Source organism: Paraphaeosphaeria sporulosa (genome assembly GCF_001642045.1).
Source record: "Paraphaeosphaeria sporulosa strain AP3s5-JAC2a unplaced genomic scaffold CC84scaffold_2, whole genome shotgun sequence".
NCBI classification, from domain to species: domain Eukaryota; kingdom Fungi; phylum Ascomycota; class Dothideomycetes; order Pleosporales; family Didymosphaeriaceae; genus Paraphaeosphaeria; species Paraphaeosphaeria sporulosa.
The window spans coordinates 2,352,395-2,369,619 of record NW_017253361.1 but is presented as its reverse complement, the minus strand read 5'-3'; the positions used below and the strand labels follow the sequence as shown (position 1 = coordinate 2,369,619).

The 17,225-nt window shown below is 52.8% G+C and overlaps 6 protein-coding genes across 6 annotated transcripts in view; 3 read left to right on the top strand and 3 right to left on the bottom strand.

The window, feature by feature from the left end:
• Positions 1–782: 782 nt before the first annotated feature.
• Positions 783–2,710, bottom strand: CC84DRAFT_1213447 (putative dimethylaniline monooxygenase; the record flags this gene model as incomplete). The annotated part of the gene is made up of 6 exons (XM_018182531.1): positions 783–1,902; positions 1,960–2,234; positions 2,295–2,314; positions 2,373–2,432; positions 2,485–2,616; positions 2,677–2,710. The coding sequence occupies 6 exons, from the start codon at positions 2,708–2,710 to the stop codon at positions 783–785; spliced, it is 1,641 nt and encodes a 546-aa protein (XP_018040445.1).
• Positions 2,711–3,357: 647 nt separating this feature from the next.
• Positions 3,358–4,452, top strand: CC84DRAFT_461621 (uncharacterized protein). Its single transcript, XM_018186380.1, has 2 exons — positions 3,358–3,959; positions 4,021–4,452. The coding sequence occupies exons 1-2, from the start codon at positions 3,564–3,566 to the stop codon at positions 4,159–4,161; spliced, it is 537 nt and encodes a 178-aa protein (XP_018040444.1). The 5' UTR covers positions 3,358–3,563; the 3' UTR covers positions 4,162–4,452.
• Positions 4,453–5,358: 906 nt separating this feature from the next.
• CC84DRAFT_1081959 (uncharacterized protein) lies at positions 5,359–6,101 on the top strand (the record flags this gene model as incomplete). The annotated part of the gene is made up of 2 exons (XM_018173956.1): positions 5,359–5,526; positions 5,577–6,101. The coding sequence occupies 2 exons, from the start codon at positions 5,359–5,361 to the stop codon at positions 6,099–6,101; spliced, it is 693 nt and encodes a 230-aa protein (XP_018040443.1).
• A 3,869-nt stretch (positions 6,102–9,970) lies between these two features.
• Positions 9,971–12,408, bottom strand: CC84DRAFT_1213444 (uncharacterized protein; the record flags this gene model as incomplete). The annotated part of the gene is made up of 3 exons (XM_018182530.1): positions 9,971–10,272; positions 10,462–10,739; positions 12,149–12,408. The coding sequence occupies 3 exons, from the start codon at positions 12,406–12,408 to the stop codon at positions 9,971–9,973; spliced, it is 840 nt and encodes a 279-aa protein (XP_018040442.1).
• A 1,006-nt stretch (positions 12,409–13,414) lies between these two features.
• On the top strand, positions 13,415–15,355 carry CC84DRAFT_461470 (uncharacterized protein). Its single transcript, XM_018186379.1, has 2 exons — positions 13,415–14,353; positions 14,404–15,355. The coding sequence occupies exons 1-2, from the start codon at positions 13,537–13,539 to the stop codon at positions 15,333–15,335; spliced, it is 1,749 nt and encodes a 582-aa protein (XP_018040441.1). The 5' UTR covers positions 13,415–13,536; the 3' UTR covers positions 15,336–15,355.
• A 706-nt stretch (positions 15,356–16,061) lies between these two features.
• Positions 16,062–17,225, bottom strand: part of CC84DRAFT_1193646 (kinesin light chain 3) — a gene marked incomplete at both ends in the record, with an annotated part of 3,603 nt that continues 2,439 nt past the window's right edge. The window contains one exon of the mRNA XM_018181317.1: positions 16,062–17,141. Coding sequence (XP_018040440.1) covers positions 16,062–17,141 — 1,080 coding nt within the window. The remainder of the gene's footprint in view (positions 17,142–17,225) is intronic.

Sequence of the window (17,225 nt, the reverse complement as noted above, 5' to 3'; positions counted from 1 at the left end):
CCATTACGACTTTCAAGACTGGCCATGATTTGTTTTCTAAATGACGATGCTCTAATACACAATCTGATCCGCCCAACATTCCATGCACTCCTCCCCTAAGCCCTTGCGCACTAACTCGCTCCCGCAGCACCAGCACTTACCGGCAAACATATTCGGATTGAAGTCTCGCGGGAACTGCATAGGCCCCTTCTGATCAGAACCCTGACCTTCAGTTGCAGCCTCTGAACCTCCCGCCGAGTCTCCCTCTTCGCTCCGCGCCGTCGGAGGATGCGACCGCAGCCGCTCGAGTCGCCTCTCAGGCTCTGTAAACGACGCACTTCGCCCGCGGGAAGTTTGTCCAGGTGTAGAGCTACCGTTGTGCGATGTAGACTGTTGCGTATAGTCTTTCAGGGTTATTTCGCTTTGACTATATAGGGGCGGTTTGTTTGTTTTCGGTTTTCGTAGTTTGGCCATATCTGCAATTAGGACTTGTGGATCTGGACGTGGTGTGTAGTATACGTTGAGTGGAAGTAGTGGCATTTTTGGGTAAGAGGTGGTTAAGTAGGGCTGTTTGACGAGGGTATTCACGTGTAGGTGGTAGTTGAATAAGTTCTTCACATCTAGAACATGGAGAGAGGAGGGAGGTGCAGGGTATGATTTTGGATGGCAGAGGTGCGTTGCAAGAGGTATGAATGCGCAAGTGTCAAGAACTGAAGTCTATTATGTCTTAATCTGTCAAATCCCAAGAATTGAAAACTGTCAAATGAACACGGTCTCCCAGGTATCCAATGCCCACCTACCACCTACCTCTTCACGTCCCTCCCAATCCTCAACATCTCCTTCCGGTACTCGGGTAAATCCTCCTCCCTCTTAACCGGAAACCTCCCATTCACCGCCTCATTCACCTTGATAATCGCCTCCCGTGCCCCATCCCACGTCTTCCTCTTTCCCGTCTCGAAATACCGAAACGCATGCGCCGTCTCAACCCCATGATTCATCAACCAACTCATCTTCGGATCCCGAATCCAAAACTTCCACCCCTTGACCCCCCACCCTAGACTCTCCATACCCGTTCCCGCAGCCTCATGCAAGAACCCCTGGAACTCCCAGTTCCGCACCATGCTCCGGTCGAAGCTGCCTTCCGTTTTATCGGCCGCCCAGCGCGTCGCAAGCCACGCGTGGTGCGCGTCAATGTCGGATTCTCGCGTGGGTAGGGAGGGCAGTGGGTGCGAGCCGCGGAAGATGTTGGACACAGCCATGGACTGCACGTCATTGAAGGAGAAGCCGTTGTTCTTACCATACGCGGAGTGGCACAGGAGCGCCATCGAGTCCGCGTATTTGGGTGGGAATATGTTGTGCCAGAGGCGAGGGAGCTCGGGGCCGGCGTAGTCGGGCGGTCGGCTGGTCTCAAGAAAGGGGGCGACGGTGAGGTCGGCGGCGTAGCCTGTTGCGCAGATGACGGCGTCGATATCCTCGAGGATGGTACCGTCGGTAAATTCGATGGAACTGGGCCCGAGGAAGCGTTTTATGCCATGTAGGGAAGTGATTTTTCCGGTTTTCAGGAGGGGGATAATGTAGTCGCTGGCTCCAGGGAGGCTGAGCGAAACACTGGGACTAGGGAGGATACGCCATTCAGGATCTAAGTACCCCCATGATTTGTGCACGAGGTAGTCCAGTGCTTTGTCGCCGAGCCACTGAGCTACGGATGGGAAATTGCGTTGCAGGAAGAACCCTGTTTGGCGTCGACGCCAGGTGAGCAGTAGGTCTGCGGGTTTATTGTCGCGCCAGGTCGGGAAGATGTACATCCCGCGCCGATGTGAGACGTACATTTTCGACGCGTGGGGCAGGATGTTGTTGATTACATCCGAGGCAGTGCTCGACATCCCAACCATGACGACGTTCTTGCCCTTGTATTTCCCCACGCTAGAAGGTCATGTAAGCTCGCGATGACCTTGCAACGGTGAGAGATTGGACGCTTACTCTTCTGGTCGGAACTGCTGCGCATGCATGAGAATGCCTTCGAACTTCTTCTCATCCTCGAACTTGGGCATTTGCGGATACGTCTGGTAGCCATGGCAGAGAGCTACTTTGTCGAATTCTTCTACTCTGATCTCTCCCATAACCAGGAGCTCGACGCGCCATTTAGTGTCGTCTTCGTTGCGGCTCACTCTCTTCAACGCAGCATCGAAGACAATGTCTTTGAGCAGATCGAAATGCTTTGCATACGATTCCATGAATTCCTGGAATTGTGCTTGCTAAAAGCGGCCATCACAGTAAGTTTATACTACCCTATAATCTTGCAGATATCCACTAACCGTTAGATGTGGAGGATAGTCTGACAGTAGTGTCAGCAAGCTTCATTACCCCAGTTATCCGGCTTCGAGTCTACATACGGTCTGGCATTGGGAAATCCGACATGCCACAAGTGTACTTGCTGATCAATGCTCTAGTAGCTGTACAAGATGTTAAAAACTGGCCTGCATCGCGCTCTTGAATGGAACTCACAAGGAAGAGCCGTAGTCATAGTGGCATCTTTCGTGTACGCCCATAAGCCACCGACTTGCTTCCTTCGTTCAAACGCAGTAACTTTGAACCCATCCTCCCTCAGCGTTTTCAGCATAGATAGCCCGCAGGCCCCTGCGGAACTTCAGTCAGCCATTTCTGGTGAGTATCATTCCAAGCTACACACTAACTCACCGGTACCTACGACGGCGACCGTTTGTTGCGCCATATCAGTGGGCTTAAGTCGCGCCGCGGTTTGCAACATCAAGTGTTGATATCACAAGGAGAGCGGCATCGGGACGGAGCTGTCCTTGTAAGCTTCGAACAGGGCGATAATAGGAGTTATTGATAGCGCTTACTGTGGCGGGTCGGTGCACATGTATACACCCAAGGCGGGTAAAGATCGCTCCATGTCATTGGCCAACCACATTTCGCGGGAATGTTATCCCCCGAAGGTGCACTCAACCACCAAAACATCAGAATATATACACTAGAAGCCATTAGAAGTTGTCGATTACCTACGCCACACAATCTCTTGATGTCTCTCCTCGTTGAATCGCTAAAAAAACAGTTTCGAGCAAAGTTTAACCATACGACAGTCAGTCCACAAGTCGATTGTACGACAACATTCGACGCAGCTCTAATACCGTAGTTTGTGATGGGTTTCATTATTCACAACATGATATTTGGGTAGCTTGAAATGCCTGATAGAATATTTGGTTGTTCCCGAAGGTATTGGTTGTGTCAACAACGACGCGGTGCGAATCTCTCTCGTACTATGTACTTCTGACAAGATGGGTCGTCGCTGCTAATCAGGCACTAGGTAATCTGCATGCCAACACCCGAAAGAAGATAATCGAAAAACTTGGTTTCGCAAGCATTCACCTTTCCAACAAAACAAAGGAACCATGTTAATACAACCCTGATGATCCCAGTGGTCCGGAGAGATCGTCACGCTAAACGAGGTTCATATATGTGCGAACCTTGGTAGTTAGCTCAACTTCGACCTTCATCCGTGAAGATCCGCCCCTCGAATTCTCTCCCAGTTTCCTCCTTTGGTAGCTCGAAATAGCGACAAAACAATGGCCAACACCACAGCACTCCTCTTCTTTTCCTTGGCCGCTTTCGCTGCCTGCTCGCCTTCCACCTGCACCTTCATTCCCTCCACCAACGCCACCACGACAAACTATCCGGGTTCATCGTTCATAAAGACATCCGCATACCCTTACAATATTTCCGTTCTATCCGAAGTCCCTATCGCCACAATTTGCACTTCCCCGACGGGAAACCGTACCGCCGAACTCGCCTGCGCGCGCATCTACATCGACGCCATCGACGAGCAACTAGCCTTCCTGTACGCACGCAGACTGGGATATGCGGCTGTGGCGGGGGCTAGTAAGTTTGCGACGAACACGAGTTTGAATGATCCGAGTAGGAACGATGTCGTGGCGGCGGGCATGGCCGCGAAGGTGTTAAAGGTAAGTTAACTGAGTGGGATATAATTAATATGAGTGCGTCTTGCTGATTATTGGCTGACAGTACGGTGCGACGGAGGCTGCTGGGGCGGTCATGGGTGGAGAGGGGTGTATGATTTATGCGGCGCTGAAGTACGAGGTGGAGACCATACAAGAGGAGTGCAACAACAAGTTTACGGTGGATGTGGAGAGGGTTTGCAAATAGATGATGTTCTATGCATTCTCAAGAGGACGACTCGTTTCGACAAAAAGGGTTGCCTATACTCTTCAAATTGCTACGGACCCGAGCATGCGACTCAGAGTCCGAATCGATGATTCACAGAGTCTCTATGGGCATTGGGGGCTCAGGAGTCGGCTGAGGGTGACAGAGGAGAGCACTTGAGGTACGTCAAGGTGTTAGAATTCGATTTTCGATGTGAATAGATTCCAAGATTCAAGTCAGCAATGCTGTCAAAGACAAAAAATTCCTAAGCCGCTGCAAAGGCTGGCCTAAGCCAGCAACAGCTGACATGCGTATATACCAAATAAACGATTGACTCATCGAACCCGACGACACCACCATCGGTCCATGGGTCTTCATCTTCTTTTCTGCACAGTTTCATTTTCGTTTTCTCTTTCCGCATTATCCGCCCGTCTTCCGTCTTGCACATTAAACTCGCGTTCGATGTCCTCCTAGGTTAACACAGACCACAATGTAATGTGGCCGACGCAGAAAAAGCAACCTAGTAACTTGCTCTGCAATACCTCTATACAAACACAACATAACAATGTGTCGAGAATGTTCACATGTGGGGGCTTATTATAAGATTTCCAGTATCATCGATTGGCGTCCACGGCGATCAGTACATCGACAGGTGCGCACCTCACTGTCACCATTCCGCACTGTGGCGCTACAGTCCACGAACCAGGCTCGTGGGAGAGCACGAGGCTCATGTCCCGGGAAGTACAGCTGTTGGCGGAGGATGTAGCACTTCGAAAGTGCCAATTTTGGGGCGAGGTAGCGCCTAGGGCACAACGGTTGTGGCCCACATGACGGTGCCGTATTCCCGCGCAGGGGCTTGTGCGCCAACCTCACGTCTACGCGTTCACATTGTCGCAGCCATGACAGACTGTAATGCACCAGGAAGTATCGTAAAAGTCACAGAGGAGAGATTCCGCCGAGCGTCGATGCGCGCCGAGATGGACACGACACGCACGCACCACGGTCGCCAAGCGCGCTAGCCAGCTGAAAACATTCCGGGCACCTACGTCACGTTTCCTTTCCTTTCCTTTCCTTCCCGTTGCACGGTTTCCTACCTATGGCTCCAGCTCATCCGATCACTCCATCCGCCAGCTAGCCTTCACAGGCCATGCAGCCCTGCCATTCCGGTGGATTCGCCGTCACCTCTGTCGGCTTTTCAAAATGGGAATCAACGGGCCTCTAGTGTACGGCGCCGTTGTCAACGTTGCGACTCTCATCATTTACTTCATCTACTTCTGCATCGCGGTATGGCTTGCCATCCGCCAGGGCCTGGGTCACAATTTCCCATGGATATGCATGATCATCCTGTCTCTCTGTCGCCTCACTCAGGTATTAAATTCCCGCGCGGCCCCCGACCTCAAAACCGCTAACGTAATCAGGTGGCGCTTGATCTTGCAGCAACCATTATATACCCAGAAACAAAACTTACCAACACGACTCTGGAGACCGGTGTTGCCATACTCACCGAAATAAGTTTGACGCCGCTGTTTATGTCAACAGCAAGCATGCTCAACATGACTTCCGGACCGAAAGGACGCCGCATGCAGTGGGTCCTGCTTCTCTTGTACATCCCTCTCATAATATCACTTATTCTGATCGTCGCTGGAGGCATCGACCCGAGTTCCCGCGACTCACCTACCTTTGCACCAACCGCAGCGACTAAGGCGGGCATTGTTCTGTACTGCGTTTGTTTCGCTATACTGGTCTGGGCGACCACCATCATAGCTGCGCGCCTGTATCTTGCAAGCTCACTTGAAGTCAAGATCTTGACCACGGTAGTCCTCAGTCTGCCTTTCTTTCTTGTGGACGTGGTATATATGATGTGTTTCGCCTTCGAGCGTACGGCACCAGTAATGCGTTTCAATGTCATTAGCGGAGACGTTACGATACAACTTTGCATGTAAGTCAAGCATTTCTTGGGAAGCCTGTAGTACCTATCCTTGTAATCACCGCCCTGTTCCCTGTTGCCCCAGGCTGATAAATATGACACACTCGGTCTATGTCATTCGTTCCTCCCTCGGTATTCAATGCTCATCGTATTATAGGCAAGTTATCATGGAGTATATCATCGTCGGTCTGTACCTAGGATTGGGTTTGAGAATTCCGGACAAAGCCGCCAAACTGAAGGAGATAGTTCTGGGAGACCGCGACTATGAACAGCTGAGAGAAACTTTCCTCTGGAAAATGTATGAGGCAGGCTCCGCTACTGTCGCCATAATCGTAATGCCGGGGCTACGATTTGCACATTGGATGTTGGGCAGGATTCTCCGTGCGGGTGCGTCATGACATAGGCCCAGAACACCGCTATTCGCAGCAACGCCCAAGATCTTACCGTGGGTGGATCACCAAACACGAGATAATCTCATGATTGGGCTAAGCACCTCTTTGGTCTACTTTCGCCGCCACCTACAAAAGATGCTCGAAGTCTAGAGGACTTCGGCGTGGCTCTCACACGATACTACAGCCTCGGATTTCGGGAGAGCTCTCCTTCACCATGCTGGGATCTTTGAGCCTCACATTAATTTCATCTTCCATCATCGCCACCAGCAGGATTTCGTCATACTAGGATGGAGAGACCATGTCACAGAGACTGGCTCAAATGAATACAGATCAGCTTGGCACGCTCTTCTACCTATGAAAGCAGCAGAAAACTTTCTAAGGCTTGCATCAAGGATCAATGATGACCTTGGCTGTATTTCTTCTTCACATGACAATGCCACGTAATGTGGCGGCCATGGGATCAGCGACACCTATAGCGGAGTCACAAACGCACGGTTCCGCCAATTCTTCAAGCCTTCAGTGTCCAAATTGAAGGCGCTCTCCTTCATCGGCTCAGACGCGGGCTTGTGTAGTCTAAGGAACCGGACGGCTTAATGCGTTAAGCCATTTCGTCAACGATGACCAGAGATTAGCAACACATTTCAAGACGACTACAACGACCATCTAAACACAGATCATCACGATGAAATGGCTGGCGTCAATACACTTGGATGCTTTGCCAAAATCCAGCTGACCTTGACTTCCACTGCGGTCGCTGTGGTCGACCAGGCAGGCAACCTGTACTGACTTGACACTAGGCTTCGAGCCAACATGTCATTCGACTTCGTGCATCTGAGCACTCGGTGGTTCGCCTGGCAACGAGGCTTGAGATATTGTATCCACTAGATATTTGCGTAGGGGAATCACTTGGGAAGGCTTGCACGACGCTTCTTTCTTCGACAATGCGCAGCTTGGGACCTAACACCCTTCGAAGAGTCGAGATATATCTTCCTCTAAATCAACAGCCTTATCACCCTATCGCTGGCTACACTTAAGTGCGCTGTGGTGATGTTCATGTTCGAGGGATGAATGGGTACTTCCCGATTAGTGGACTTCATCAGACGAGTACGCTTAATGCTTTTGTAGATTGTAAATTCCACAATATTTGGGGCCTAGCTGTCTGCACGAAGTCTTGATAAAGATATGATCTGTTGATCGAAGATCATCCGCGCAACCACTCAGCTGAACGATATCGAGTCTCGTAGACTCCTTTACACTCACACGAGCCACACGAGATGCGTCTGCGCCAGCTTTCTAAGAAGAACTGGACTATCGAACAGTGGTTCAGCCGCGCGCTAAAGCGGATATCGTACTTAGTGCCTCCCCAAGAGCGGCCGCGCATAGCACTACCCTTGACCTAGGGTGATAAGGAAGACTGGATGAGATCTGGCTGGGGTACGTGTGGGGTGATTAACCCTAGTGCATTGATTGCTAGTAGGGTTATAGTAGAGAAATGAACAAAGCCTACTAAATGTCTGGGTTTTGAATAAGTACACTTCTTACTACACCTCGTACTAGAGGTTTGCTGTATGATCTGAACGTTGAGACCCCTATGACGCCCGAAAAAGAAAGGAAGATTGATGCGAAAAACTGGATTGAATTGGACTGCAGCCTGCAAGAAAGCATTATCCAAGGAGATATTCTGGTTGTAGAGGTTGAATTCTCTGATGGTTATAACCGAAAAATTCCGTCGAAGACTGATAGGTGAATGTGGCATCTTTGCTTGACGCAGGTCTGCTGTGGCACACTGCGAACCGACAAGGCGTTCCTCAGCGCTCAAGCTGTCATGCGTTGAGTTCTGCAGGATGAAGGTGGGTTCCAAGGATGTTGGCAATTCTACTGTAAGCTTGGCACTTGTCACTGTCAGGTCTTGGGTTTGCCAACTCTTTGCCAGGCATTCGGGAAAATCGCCGCAGAGCGAAAGCCAGCCGTGAGCAGGATATCTCCGAAGAAGAGAGCCAACGGCTCGGGAAGAACAACACGGGGGCTGATATGACCGATCGAGAGAACATACCCTTGTGTACCACCGGGCACGCATGGCATTGATAAACCCCGTGTCTGAGGATGCTAAACGCCGCTCCGTGTGAGAAATCTAGACCTTGACGCGGCCAAGCGTTATCACGCGAGGCGCCAAGGTTCGGGCCCAAATCGAACACTTGGTCGCGGGGATGTCCAAGGCGCCAGCGTTATCGCCGCGCCAACGTCCGCACCAACAGTGGGGCCCGGACGGATAGGCCGGAACGACTTCGAGGATCATGGAACCTTATTCGCCGCAGCGAGGGTGCTGAGTTATCGGTTCGCAGGGTAAGGTGGAGGGTTTGGTGATGGGTGACTGGGACAGTGGACATCTGATAGGCTCAAGTCGGGGGTTAGGGTTTTGGGGCTTAGGAGTTTGCGTGATTGTTGCACATCTCCGACTCCATCCCCGCACCTTGGTGGGCCAGACAGTCTGGGTGACGGTATATGTATAGGTGCGATGCCCACAATAACTGATATCACAGCCGACCAGCTTCACAAAACATCAACAATTAGTCATCGACCTGTCCATCTTCAGTCGAACATCCACGGACGAATCTTCACAACGTCGACCATCGCAAGTCCAGACTAGAATCGCTTTTCAGCCAACGCCACGACTTCTCAAATCCACAACGCACAAGCACTGCACTGGACAAGAACGAAGAGCTACTAGTTTACCGACGGCCACAATGTCATCTCCTCAAACCGAATACGTTTACATCCCCAACCTCATCGGCGGTCAAATGCTACGCATCCCAGTCCTTTCGCTGGAAGCCGATTACGACGAGGAAGAAGTAACCATTCCTTCACCCTCCGACCTCACAATCGACACTTCCGCCCTCCCTATACCCGCCCGCGACGCGTCACCAACACCAAGTGTTGACTCCCATGTGGAGAGCGTGGAGGGGGTCGAGTGAAACCACTGTCGCACCAATTTCAGTATGGAGACTAGCCTAAGAGGCGATCTGCAGATTGTCGCCTACCGTGTGCATGTGTGGGGACGAGTCGTCGCGAAACAAGCGACGCGGCAGACATCATACCGCATAACAACACCAGACCCGACCGATTCGCGATTGTGAGGATCGCCGGTGCAAAAGTTAAAATCGGATATCAAAGCCAACCTGGATTCAGCAATGCGAGATTGAGATGCACGGGATGTGAATAGGCCCAGAGCCAAGGTGGATGCAGGATGGGGAACGGGATACCTTTTTCTAAGGCATTATCTTTGAGATACCACATACAGTTTTTAATACCAATACACGGACTAGTTCACATCGTGCTTCGCTCTCTACAGTCTACTCTTCATGCTGCCTGCTTCAGATCTTGCCTGATTTCTCAACTCCCCTCAGAATCTTGCCCACAGCGTTCTTCGGAAGCTCATCTTCAAAACTCACACCCCTTAGCTCCGCCGGTGAAATCTGCAAGCCCTTGTGATGGATCAGTTCCTTCTTCCTATCGACAATGTAGAGAGCTTGCCCCTGGTCTCGATGGCCATGTCACCAGTGAGGAACGATCCATTGCGAAATGTAGATTGTGTCGCTTCAGGATGACCATCCCAGCCGTTCGTCACGAAGGGGCCGCGAACCATGGTTTTACCAGGCTGTCCAGGCTTAATGTCGCAGTAGTCTACGATACGCGGTTCCATGTTCGGCATGACGGGAGATATGGAATCCGTGGCGGCAGAGCTGCCGCGTGGCATGGCTGTCACTGGATCCTGTACAGCTGTCAGCATTGTCTCCACTACAGAGTTGTCTCGCAAATCTGTTAGTTTGTCTCGCCTTGCTACAGCCGCAGCAGGGAACAAGGCGGGGGAACAGAACGCGGGCGTTGACTCACAGTCGTCTCGCTTACACCCCACGTCGCTCCGATCGTTACATTGGCTTTGCCCAGGTTCGCGATGGCGGCGTTCTGTTGTTCCTTGTCCCCTACTCTTCCCTTGCTTCATCTGCCTTGCCAGCTCCTCGGGCGTTAGACTGTGCGACGCCGCGCGGAGAACGCCCCCAGCAACTATGATACCCCAGAATGCTACGGGAGCTGCAGGTTGTCCGGAGGAGCACACGACTACAAAATCTTTGTAAAGCCCATCTGCGCCAATAGAGAAAGCCTTGCAAAGGAAATGCGCGATACGTTCGGCGAGGAACACGTCTGGGTTCGCGGCCGGGATGTACACCGGCGTGTCGTCTTCGGGAAAAAGAACTGTTTTGAACCTGAAGATGTGGTTAGCAACGGGTTCTGGGTCCCAATGATCAATCGTGTGTGCAACCAACATGATAGCATACCGAAAGCCAATCAACGAAGATCTGTGAAAGGAATACCGACCGAGCTGCTGGTTTTGTAGACTAGTAGATCCTATGTTTAGCAACCCTCCATGTTACAAAAGATGGAAATGAACATTGCGTACTCCGTACGCCATCCTGGGTGACGGATCATGTAATGGCCGACATGATGTCCTTCGCGGTTGATGACTTGTCAAAGAAGAAAGCACCGAAGGAGTTGCACATAGATGCGTTCTGAAAGGAGCTCTCGCGATTTCGATGTCATATGTAGCCATGGTAATGAGTCAAGTCGGGCTGTAGTCGTCACTGTGTAGGATTCTGTTGCAAGGAGGATGTGCGTCGGGTGGGGAAGGTACCGAGGCGCGAGTGTACCATTGTAGCCCTGGAGCTTCCCTGGAGTTGTGAAGCCAATAAAAAGCTACCGTAGGGTTGGTCAAGATAGAAGCTTAGTCATGAGCCTGCGTCAATGTCAAGTTGTATTGTAAAATGGATTGGGCTGTACTGTGGCAGCTCACTAAGATCATGTCAAGAACGTGAGGCCAGTACCGATTCCGGCGAACGAAAGGTAGGTATACGGGCCTGGTTAAAACCGGATTTTATTATCTAGCCAGACTTAACTTGATTCAATATCCAGATGACCTTGTGCAGACATAGTGATCAGGATCCGTGAAACTTAGGCTGCCTTTTATTACAATCTTCATGGTTGGCTGCTAGTTCCTCGAAAGTGCTTTCCTTGGGCTACAAGACTAAGACCTCTGGGACGAAGAAGGCGTGGTCGAGAGGATTTCCAACACAAGACCTGTGCACGAGGAGACTGGTCATCCAGGCCGAAATGAACGACTGCTAGCCTGACCCTCTCCAGAGGCTCACGTGCATTGACTAGTCGGACTAGCAAGCTTAGGTAGACTGAGAAGGCACCGAAACAACAGATGCTGTGGAAGGGCCCGGTTTGGTGACTTTCTGCTCGAGCTGCATGATGTGGCTATCGGGGGGCATGTGAGGGCCTTGGGCCGATGGCAACATCTGACTACACCAGTTTTTCCTGCAATGCGCATGCCAGCCATGTGCATGAGCTTACTTGGATCAACGGACGAAACTCGCGCAAGGTACGTGTACGATAATTGTAGCCGGAGAGTCGGCGGATACGAGCTCAGCGCGTCGGAACGGACATCGGCCCCGCGCCACGCGGAGATTCCGGGCCTCTATTTCTGGTCAAAACTACAACCCGTCAGTCACGCAGCATCAGGTTTCGAAGTCGAGTATGTAAGCGTATTGTGCATGGAGTGTCCAGAATCATAGCTCGCTCAACCCTGCAAAATGCTGTCAGGTGTCGAGCTTACAGAACACCATCCTCTTGAACCGGCGAATCGCAGCCGGGCGACAGCAGCTCCGAGTCGATGAGGGCTGAAGCCAGACCACGTGCTGAAGTCCAGCTACCCAGCCTCTGGTATTCCCGACTGGCCGCACGTTTGCTAACGAGCATCTTGGATGTGGCTGGTATTCGCTGCTCGCCCAGAGCAGGAGAATCTCGATGGCAGATCAGCGGGCTTGACAGATCGATATCAGGTTTGTCGATTTTCCGGATGGTGTCACGCTGCATCTAGGAGCCAACTTGGAGGTCGTCACTCAAAAATCAGGGCTATCGGGACGTAGCTTGGCAAGGGGAATGCTACGCCCGAGCTGGCAAAGGCGAGCAGGCACTCGGCAAACCATCGAGATGGGTTCATGGCCCCAGTGCGACGGATGCGAGGTCTGGAAGGGCTCTACCCCACAGAGCGTCAGAAGAAAAGGTAGGCCAGACGGCTAGGATGGATGTGTTGGGCAGGATACAGTGCCATGGACAGGGTGATGTCATGGGATGCCGATGCAGCCGGCGAGGCAAAGGAAAAAAGCAGGACTGGGGCGTGCGAAAAGCGGTGGGCGCGCTACTAGGAGAAAACAAAGCAGAATATTATTGACGCGCTGAAACGTAGGCTTGGAGGGCTGGGCGATGAACGATGGTTTTGCGGATGGTGCGGGTGCGGGTGCAGGGGCGTTATTAGCGGACAGCCGCCGGGCTATGTTTGTGCAGTGAAACATTGCGGCTCTGGGAGGCGCGTGGGCGGGAGAGGTACTTACAAAGGTACACACGTCTTGCAGATGGCGTGGCGCGGCGCTGCGCGCACGGCAAGATGGCCGCAGTCAAGGCCTGTCTCGCGGCTCTGCATGGCGAGCTGGCCGCTGGGACGGCGCCCGTTGAGCACGCTGGCACGCTGGGCTCGTCGCTGGCAGCGCTCGCAGGTAGCCTGCTTTCGGTGCGTCACAGGCCCCCACACAGCGCGGCGGAGGCGCTGACGCGGTGTGCCGGGCTCCACTCGCGATGCGCAGGGAAGAGCGAGCCCACGCCCTCGCCCTTCCGCGCACTCCCACCGCCTGTCGCAGGCCCAGCAGACCCTGATGCACACGCTGCTCCAAGGCGCGAGAGGGCGTGCGTGACATCATGAGCTGCAGCGCCAGCCGCCAGCCTGCGTGGCCCGCGGCCCCCTTGGCGATCCCGCTGCTTCCCTAGCCACGCGCGCGCCCGGGCGTCGCCCAAATGGGATCCAATAATGCTTGATTAGCGACCCGATGCCAACTACATGCGAAGTTTGTTGCTCTCCTGCGCGTCCTGTCCGTCCTCGATCCCGCCTCCCTCCCCGTCCTCTCCTCCGCTGCAATTCGGGGCGCCGTGCGGACTCCTTCACACGCCATGCCACGCTCGCCATGTGCAGCATTCGCCTGCTTAGCCGCCCTTGCTCCCTCGCTGTCCCTCGCCGCGTCGCTGTCGCTGTCGCCCTCGCCTAGTCGCTCCGGCGCCCAAGTCTCCGACAACCTCGACCCTTCGTTTGCCGGCTTCGGCATCGAGCCCTCGAATCTGTTTTCCTTCACCGGCTGGAACGAGCCCAATGAGTTTTCCATCCAGCTGCTGCAGAACCTGGCCGACTATTCGGGCGCGCCCCCCCACATCCGCGTGGGCGGCAACACCCAGGACTACATGATCTACGATGCAGACTACGAGGATTTTGGCTGGAAGAAGAACCCCCGTTCCACCGCACAGGGCGTCATCGCCGCAGACTCCATGATCATCGGGCCCAACTACCTCGCTGCCCTCGACCGATTTCCCAAAGACACCTTCATCACCTACGGCCTCAATCTCGCCTACAAGGGCGAAGACTACCTGGACAAGATTGTCAACCACTCCAGGGCTGTCGTGGAGAACCTCAAGAACACCCGCCTCTACTCGTTCGAAATCGGCAACGAGCCCGATCTGTACCTCGAGAATGGCATGCGTGCTGCCCCCTGGGACGGCCAGACCTTCACCACCCAGTTCATGGAGCGCGCCGACACCGTCTACCAGAAAGTCCTCAAGCCCAAAGGCATGGCTCCCACGTTCTTCGAGCCTCCCGCAACCGCCTCCACCATCGGAACCACGTTTGAGATCGCAATGTTGAACTCGGACGGCATCTTGGATAGAATGAACGGAGAGTACTACGTGGGATGGTGGAACCAGCACGACTATTTCTACTGTACGTTGTTGCACAGACCTGCCCTCTCGTCATTTGCTTACTTCTTCTAGTCATTGGTGTCACCCCGACGCCCATAACGTTGAATGATCTCATGGACATGGACCAGACCAACACCCAGTTTGCGTACTGGGAGAAGCAGATCAAGATTGCTCTCAACACTGGCGTTCCCTATGTTCTGCGTGAAATGAGCTCCATAGGCCCCATCGGCATGCACAAAGTCAGCGACACGTTTGGAGCCTCTCTCTGGACACTCAACTTCTTCCTCTACATGGCCACGCTCAACGTTTCTTCGGTCCAGATGCACATGACCGACAACTCCAATGCCAGTGCTTGGCAACCCATCAACGTGTACGGCAAGGACCCTTTTGTGCGGCCACAGTACTATGCTCATGCCGCCGTTGCACAAATCATCGGAAACGGCAACGGAACCACGCAGATAGGCGCCCTCGATGTCGGCGGTGCCGGTGGCGACTACAAGGGACGCATCCGCGCGTATTCTGCCTACGCAAACAGCGCTTTGCAAGCTGTTATTCTCATCAACTCCAAACAAGTCAATGCTTCCGAGTCGAACAAGGCTAGCTTCACCTTCAACGTCCAAATGGGTGCCTCCAACGCAAACAAGAAAATCTACATTTCATACCTGACCGCGGACGGCGCTGATTCGTTGACTGGCACCACCTGGAACGGCATGACCTTCTCCGACGAGGACGGCCAGGCCAGTGTCGTTGATGAGAGCATCTACCAGTACTCATTAGATGGCAACGGTGCCTTTTCCATCAATGTGCGCGACTCCGAAGCAGTCGTCGCCAATCTCGACTGGCAGCTCGGCTCTAATAAGGTCATCAAGGTCGACGGGTCCACAACATCTGGAAGCAGAAGAAAGAATGCTGCAGCACCGTCAGTAACCGGAGCCGGCCCTGCCATCTGGGCAGCGGTTCTCGTTTCGTTCCTCACCTTGGCAACCTCGCTCGGTGCGTTCTAATTGACCACCAAGACATGCATGATTTTCCTATCTGTTGCTACTATACCAGCTCTCCTTTCCCTTTCCTTTTGTCTCGCATAGGGGTTGGTACCATCCCCCTCCAACATTGCACTGCATTAGAATGGCGTTCACCATGGCACCGCATTTGACTTGTCTCCTTGTTTTTCCAGCGACAACCCTGCACTTCCGATTTTGGACATGACCTGGGCCATGATATTTGGCACCCCGGGTATGGACTTTGTTTCCGATGTTTATATGTCGAGGGTGAGGGACGCATTGCGGGATTGTATATATAATTCCTGCTATTCCTTATTGTTACAAGCTGGCCACTCTGAGATAGCCAGAGGGCTCTGTATACGTCAGTTGTATAGATAACTGCACATACTTAATACAGTGCATACGAACTTCATGATGAAACACTCTCCAGACGTGTGTAAACAGTGATCCGCAGGCTCTCAAGGGAGGTAACGCTCTCTTGATGAGTCCATGTACCACCGCAGCACGGTGACGCTTGTTTATTCTTGCGGCGAGGACAATGTGTCCTGTCCTCGTTATGAACTGCTCTGTCATATGGTCCTTGCAATCGGACAACGTTTATGTAGGGATGCTAATGTCCATCCCTGCGTGCCGGGACGCACGGTGTAACGGGACAAACGACCATAATCGCATGTGACTTCGCGACTTAAATAATATGCAAGGGGAGCGTGTCTTGGACTCATCATTTAATTACTCTGCTTGCCAACTGCTCAGCGCATCATGCGATAACTGCGTATCAGGGTGGTGCTTGCCAAGAATCTGCTGGCGCGACTGGAAGCATCTTTCCATTAGTGCAATAGCCTCCTCTTGACGAGCTTGTGACTTTAGTGTATAGGCAAGATCATTCATGCTGGTCAGCGTGTCTGGATGCTCGTCTCCAAGCACTCTCTTCCTCGTTTGCATCACTTGCAGTTCCAGCTCTGCGGCCTCGCGCCATCGCCCTTGTTTGCTGTATGTCGCCGCTAGATTGCCCATGCCGAGAAGCGTAAGCGGATGCTCATTGCCTAGAATTCTTCTCTTTGTCTGTAGTACTTGCACAAATAGTGCTTCTGCCTGCGCCCACTGCTTTTGGTTGCAATACGTTGACGCCAGGTTATTGATGCTGGTCAGCGTGGAAGGATGTTCACCGCCAAGCACTCTCTTCCTCATCTGCATCACTTTTACTTGCAGCCCTTCCGCCTTCCGCCATCTCCCTTGACTGCTGTACGTTGCCGCTAGATTGTTCATGCTGGTCAGCGTGTCAGGATGCTCGTCGCCAAGCACTCTCTTCCTCGTCTGCATCACTTGCGCAATAAGTTCTTCAGCCTCGCGCCATCGCCCTTGGTGCTTGTATGTCGATGCCAGGTTGCCTATGCTGGCGAGCGTGTGTGGATGCTCTTCGCCAAGTACATTCTTCCTTGTTTGCATCACTTGCACTTCCAGCACTGCGGCCTCGTTCCATCGCCCTTGGTGCATGTATGCCAACGCCAGGTTGCTCATGCTAACAAGCGTGTCAGGATGCTCGTCACCAAGAACATGCTTCCTCGTCTGTATCACTTGCAAAAATAGTTTTTCAGCCTTGTCCCATTGCCCCTGTTGCACATGAGTCGATGCTAGGTGGTCCATACTAATCAGTGTGTGCGGATGCTCGCCGCCAAGCACTCGCTGCATTGTCTGCATCACTTGTACTTCCAACTCTTCAGCCTCGCGCCATCGCCCTTGGTGCGCATATGTTGAAGCTAAGTTGCCCATGCTGATGAGCGTGTGGGGATGCTCGTCGCCAAGTACATTCTTCCTTGTTTGCATCACTTGCACTTCCAGCACTGCGGCTTCGTTCCATCGCCCTTGGTGCCTGTATGTCGATGCCAGGTTGCC

What these genes read in the sequence shown, in the direction of transcription:
- CC84DRAFT_461470 (XM_018186379.1), top strand. Translation starts at nt 13,537, where the DNA reads ATGCCACGCTCGCCATGTGCAGCATTCGCCTGCTTAGCCGCCCTTGCT. An exon ending in CCAGCACGACTATTTCTACT is followed by an intron (nt 14,354 to 14,403) that starts GTACGTTGTTGC and finishes TACTTCTTCTAG; the next exon opens with TCATTGGTGTCACCCCGACG.
- CC84DRAFT_461621 (XM_018186380.1), top strand. Translation starts at nt 3,564, where the DNA reads ATGGCCAACACCACAGCACTCCTCTTCTTTTCCTTGGCCGCTTTCGCT. An exon ending in TGGCCGCGAAGGTGTTAAAG is followed by an intron (nt 3,960 to 4,020) that starts GTAAGTTAACTG and finishes ATTGGCTGACAG; the next exon opens with TACGGTGCGACGGAGGCTGC.